The sequence below is a fragment of the Mustela nigripes genome, chromosome 5, assembly GCF_022355385.1.
Source record: "Mustela nigripes isolate SB6536 chromosome 5, MUSNIG.SB6536, whole genome shotgun sequence".
Taxonomy (NCBI): Eukaryota; Metazoa; Chordata; class Mammalia; order Carnivora; family Mustelidae; genus Mustela; species Mustela nigripes.
The window spans coordinates 4,369,446-4,375,784 of NC_081561.1; the positions used below are offsets into that span (position 1 = coordinate 4,369,446).

The following is a 6,339-nucleotide window of genomic DNA, read 5'->3' on the forward strand; positions in this document are numbered from 1 at the left end:
ATGGGGACAGCCAAGAACAACCACTTCCCACTGAAACTTCCTCTCCTAGGCAAACCCAAGACCCTGAAAAACTATGCGCAGCCCGAGGTTCTGTGTCACACCTTCGAGACTCTGTCCAGCCTTCACAGACTGCTGCCTAACCATCTGATGGAGAAACTTTATTCCTACAAGAGTGAAGAGGACAAACAAAACTGTACGTGGGTAGAGAGTGCTGTGAGTTCTTTTAACAAATACACACCTTACACTGGCACAAACTCCTGCTTCCTTTAGCCACAAAGACTGTTTTTTGTTTGTTTGTTTGTTTTGTTTTGTTTTGAGAGACAGAGCAGGGGGTGGGGCAGAGGGAGAGAGAGAGAACCCCAAGAACACTCCCCACAGAGCGCCGAGCCCCACAGGGGACTTGATCTCACAACCTTGGGATCATGACCTGAGCTGAAATCAAAAGTTGGATGCTCAACCGACAGCCACCAAGGTGCCCCAAGAACTGACTCCCTACAAGGTGGGTGTGGTCCATCCTGGAGACCCTTGGTCCTATGCGTAGCCTGCCCAGCAACGGCCTCCACCATCACTCCTTCCCATTTCTTTTCTTTCACTGGTCTTTTATGATCTGGGATAAGTCTATAACTCTTCTCTCAGCAAAGCTTACCTATGGAATGATGGAAAGTGGACTAAGTGGGAAATAACCACAAAATTTAAGGTGTAGATGTGATTTTGAGATGAGTGAGAGAACTTTAAGTTGAAGGTCAGGCCTTTGCTCTCTTTCCTGCTGCTTCTTCCTCCATTTGTACCTCTCCAGAGAGAAGCCGGATATTCTCCCCCACCCCACGAGGCCTACAAATGACCTTCTCATTCTGGAGTTTGGAGTGGCCCACCACTGCTGGAATCCCATCAGGACAGTTGATAACTGGACTGATTTGCAGAATTGAGTGGAGCTTGGCTCCTGAATTGTCATGTTTCAATGAAGCAAAGGTAGCTGGTAGCCACTTGTGCCCATGGACTTTAGAAAGCAAAGTAGCAGTTGGCACAGTGATTAAGACACAAGTCATGGGTAGGAAGGTTTGATGGCAAATTTGTCCATTTGTATTCTGGTTAGTCCTTGGTCCCTGAAAACACAGTCTTATGAATTGACCTCAACATCTAGATTACACTAACAATTACATAAAAATAATCAAGGAAAATATAACAAACCTACTAGAAGTGATACATGTCATAGATAGGCAATTCACAAGATGAAATGCAAATTATTGATAAGCACGAAAAATGTTCAAACACTCTGGTAATGGAGGAAGTAGAAAACAAATCAAGGTGGTATTTTTTAGGCCATCATACTGGTCAAATCTTGAAAGATCAATTGTGATGAACAAGTGGGGAAATTAATACCCTCACAATCAGTATTATCATGCTTATTGATTCAGAATTTTTTTTGAAGATAATTTGAAAGTCTTTGTCAAAATTTAAAATGTATGTTACTGACTTATTAAATGGGTTGAACTTGGCAAAGAGTAAGTAGAAAATAATTTTCATTTTTCTCACAACGTTCCTCTTTGGCCCATTCTCTTGCTCTTCGCTCATCACCTTTGGGTGAAGTTACGAGCAGACCTTACAGCTTTCCTGGTCATGCTCATTCAGATAACAAAAAGTCCACTCTAGTGTCCAAATTCCAAACACCTCAACCAGAGTAAAAACTTCCCGGCTCCCTACTCCTGTGACATGGTGGGGCCTTTTATTTTATTTTTTTTCTTTTTCTCTATGGCTCCTTCCCTGCTCCCTGGCTGATATTGGGTCAACAAGGGTGAGGGTAGGAAGAACTGAAAAGACTTCCTTGACTGTGAAATATCAAATTGTCACCAGTCATTCTAGGGATGGCAGCTTTCCAAAGCTGGCTTCTTTTTTCCTGGGCATTTGGTGGGTTCCCTTGCTGGAGATCTCTCATTCACTCAGCCTCCTGCTGACATTTCCCCTCTCCCAACCCCACCCCTGCCCCAGCTTCGGTAGGCTGTGCTCCCAACGTATTTCAGTGGAGATTGCCTCACCGGTTGACAGAAGCCCTCTTGAGAGCCTATTCAAGACGACTCAAACTCACCCATTTCGAGGGGTTTGCATATAGCATGTAGAAAACTTGACCCCTTGTCCTTCACACCTTCACCCAGCTGCTGGAAATGGAACCGGCTCCCAACACTGATCTCTGTCCCTGTGGCCACAGGCAGCTGTGCTCCTAGCCAATTATCTTATACTCTGAGGTGTTAGGGTTGAACTGCATCCCCCAAAATGATATGTTGAAGTCTTAACCCCCCAGTATCCCAGGGTGTGAATTTATTTGGAAATAGGGTCTTGAGAGAGGTGCAGATGTAATTAAGATGAGATCAGATGGGAGTGGGGTAGGTTCCTAGTCCAACACGGCTCTCCTTGTAAGAGGACAGAGATACAGACGGAGGAGATGGCCCTATGGCAACAGAGGCAAAGACTGGACTGATGCTTCTGCAAGTCAGGATAACACCAGGAATTGCAGCAAATACTAAAACCTAGGAAGAGGCAAGGAAGAATTCTCCCCTAGAGGTTTCAGAGGGAACAGGGCTTGATTTCGGACTTCCAGGCTCCAGAACTGGGAGAGAATACATTGTTGGTTTTAAGCAACCCAGATTGTGACACTTCACTATGGCAGTCCTAGGAAATGAACACATCAGGCATTAGGGGACACAGCCCAGCTCCCCAACTGGTTTTTTTTACTTATTTATTTACTTGTTTGCTTTTTGATTACTATTATTTTTTTAAATTTAAAGTTAGGCCACTAACTTTAAACCAAGATTGGTTTTGGGAGTAGAATTTAGTGAATCATCATTTACATGTAACACCCAGTGCTCAACACAAGTGTCTTCTTTAATGCCCATCCCCCATCTAGCCCACCCCTCCACCTCCTCTTTAGCAACCCTCTTAACTATGGTCTCTTATGTTTTGCCTCTCCCCCCCTTTTTTTTTTTTTTAAGATTTTATTTATTTAATTTATAGAGAGAGATTGGGAATAAGCAAGTGAGTGGAGGGGCAAAGAGAGAGGGACAGGGACAAGCAGACTCAGTGCTGAGTAGGGAGCTTGACGTGAGCCTTAATCTGGAGACCCTGAGATCCTGATCTGAGCTAAAATCAAGAGTCCAGTGGTCAACCAACTGAGCCACCCAGGCACCCCTTCCTCTCTATTTTTATCTTATTCTATTTTTCCTTCCCTTCCCCTATGTTCATCTGTTTTGTTTCTGAAATTCCACATACGCGTGAAATCATATGATTTTCGTCTTTCTCTGAAAGACTTATTTCGTTTAGCATAGTACCCTCTAGATCCATCCACATTGTTACAAATGGCAAGATTTCATTCTTTTTCCATTGTACATGTATGCCACACCTTCTTTATCCACTGTCGGTAGTGCTGCTGTAGACATTGGGGTGCAGGTGCCCCTTCAAATCAGCACTTTCGTATCCTTTGAGTAACTGTCTAGTAGTGCAATTGCTGACTTGTAGAGTAGCTCTACTTGTAACTTTTTGAGGAACTGCCATATTGTTCTCCAGAGTGGCTGCACCAGTTTGCATTCCCACCAACCTTTTCTCCACAGCCTCGCCAACATTTGTTGTTCCCTGTCTTGTTAATTTTAGCCATTCTAACTGGTATAAGGGGGTATCTCATGGTGCTTTTGATTTGTATTTCTCTCGACCAAGTGATGTGGAGCTTTTCTTCATGTATCTGTTGGCCATTTGTGTGCTACTTTGGAGAAATGTCTATTCATGTCTTCTGCCCATTTCTTGACTGGATTTTTGTTTTTTGGGTGCTGATTCTGATGAATTCTTTGTAGATTATGGTTACTAGTCCTATATCCAACATACCATTTGCAAATATCTTTTCCCATTTCATAGGTTGCATTTTGGTTTATTGATTTTTTTCCTTCACTGTGCAAAAGCCTTTTATCTTGATGAAGTCACAATAGTTCATTTTTGCTTTTATTTCCCTTGCTTCCAGTGATGTGTCTAGTAAAAAGTTGCTATGGCCAAGGTCAAAGAAGTTGCAGCTTCTTTTTCACCTGTAGGATTTTGAGGGGTTCCTGTCTCACAGTTAAGCCTTTCATCCATTTTGAATTTATTTTGCGTATGGTGTTAAGAAAGTGGTCCAATTTCATTCTTCTGCATGTGGCTGTCCAATTTTCCCAACACCACTTGTTGAAGGGACTGTCTTTTCCATTGGATATTCTTTCCTACTTCGCCAAAGATTAGTTGACTGTAGAGTTGTGGGTCGCAGGTCGTTCTCTTAAAGTACCTTCATCTGCCAGGGGGAGGAGAGGTGCTACAGTGCACAGCATTACAACAACTCAGCCTAAAGAAATCCTCACATGCCTTAAAGAATGTTTAGCTTTTTCTTGTTTGTTTGTTTTTTTAAGATTATATTTATTTGTCAGAGAGACAGCACAAGCAGGGGGAGCAGCAGGCAGAAGGAGAAGCAGGCTCCTAGCTAAGCAAGGAGCCTAATGTGGGACTCAATCCTAGGACCTTGGGATCATGATCTGAGCCAAAGGCGCTTAACTGACTGAGCCACGCAGGCATCCCATGTTTAGCAATTTTTTAAAAAAAATAAATAGGTATGCTGTACATAGGTAAGAAATTCCCATCTACAAGATTTTCCTCAGACTGTGTGGCCTTAGGAAAAAACTGAAACAACATAAAAACTCACATTTTAACCTCCCATTACATACCTATGCCCTTTGACTTAGAAGTTCCCCTTCCAGTTAGTGTCCTAGAGAAATTCTTGCACCTGTGCACACAGATGCAGGAAGGAGTGTGTGTGCTGAAGCATTGTTTATCATGGTGACAGATTATAAATAGCTTCATGTCATTCAATGGCAGAACAATTAAATAACGGATGCATCTGTATTAGGGAATACTATTAAAAAAGAAGCTGATGTTTAAATATTTACAAAACACACTGTAGAATATTAATAAATAATCTGCAAAATAAGAAACACTGATTCCATTTATACCAAAAGAAGACTGTATACCTGTACGTACAAACATGTGTGTACACGCAGAGGGAAGACTTCTGGAAGGGGACATATTCCAGCTCTTGGCTACCTCTGGAGAAAGAGGAATGACATGTTTCCTTTAACTATGTATACTACTTTAAGTTGTCTGACTTTATTCCGATGGAAATTTATCCTGTACTTTTGCAATTAAAATGCAGTTTTAACATTGAATATGCATTCAGCATTTATGTTAGGTAGCAGAATCAGGTTTTGACTCTCTTGTGATATTTCAGTTATATGTTGATTTCAGTTTTGTTCCCTTAGCCTGCCAATGGAGACACTGATAGGTATTGATACACCTTTAGCCACTGGGAGTGTTCCTGCCAGGTAAAACTGCCGCTCCTGAGCACTGAGATGGCTTTGTTTCAGAGGGGTTGGGCCGCAGGACTCCTCACTGTGGTCAGAAGTCAGTTGAAAGTGAGTGACGTAGCTGAGGTGAACGGCGTTCTCAGGCAGAAATGTCTCCTCAGAGTCCTGTGTCCTTGAAGGACCCGGGCCTGAGGCAGAATCCAGTCATTGAGGGGACGTTAGCCTCTGAGACCTTGAATTCTTCACTCAAAGACTGTTTCATTTCCAGAATGCCATTTCCAGTGATTGCCTTGATCTGCAAGAGATGACCCCATTTCTCACACTTTCGTCCGTCAGATCATGAATTCAATAATGGATACCAATGGCTCCCTGCTACATGTCTAAAGCCTCTGTCTAGTCGAAATTTCACCTGGCCTTAAAATGGGTTTTATTTCTTCTCACGCCAGCCCCATCTGCACCTGCTGGGGAGCTTTGCCTGCATTAGACTGTAATTATTACCCAGAGCCATCAGAAGAAAAAAAAAACAAGAGAGAGAGAACTAAACATTTATAGTTAGAAACACAGGGTCTTTTTTTTTTTTTTCTGGATTTTAAATAATAGTAAGTTAAATCATATGAACAACATAAAATGAGGAATGAGGAGCCATTATACTATATGCGTTTAGATCTACCCTGCCCAGATAGCCGTCCCCAAACATCAAAAGCGTCTGTGAGTGACCCTCTTCCTCCTCACCCCGCGTCCCAGCACGACAGTCTAAGGAGCTATCCTGAGATCATGTTAGTATTGGTTCTATGATTTTTTGTTTGTTTGTTTGTTTGTTTATAAACATATATTTTTATCCCCAGGGGTACAGGTCTGTGAATCACCAGGTTTACACACTTCACAGCATTCACCAAAGCACATACCCTCCCCAATGTCCATAATCCCATCCCCTTCTCTCAAACCCCCTCCCCCCAGCAACCCTCAGTTTGTTTTG

The 6,339-nt window shown here is 42.6% G+C and overlaps 1 protein-coding gene across 1 annotated transcript in view; it reads left to right on the forward strand.

Moving 5' to 3' along the window:
- The window catches only part of LOC132018520 (testis expressed protein 56-like), a 20,103-nt gene continuing 13,764 nt past the window's right edge, over positions 1-6,339 (forward strand). The window contains exon 1 of the mRNA XM_059401494.1: positions 1-193. Coding sequence (XP_059257477.1) covers positions 1-193 — 193 coding nt within the window. The remainder of the gene's footprint in view (positions 194-6,339) is intronic.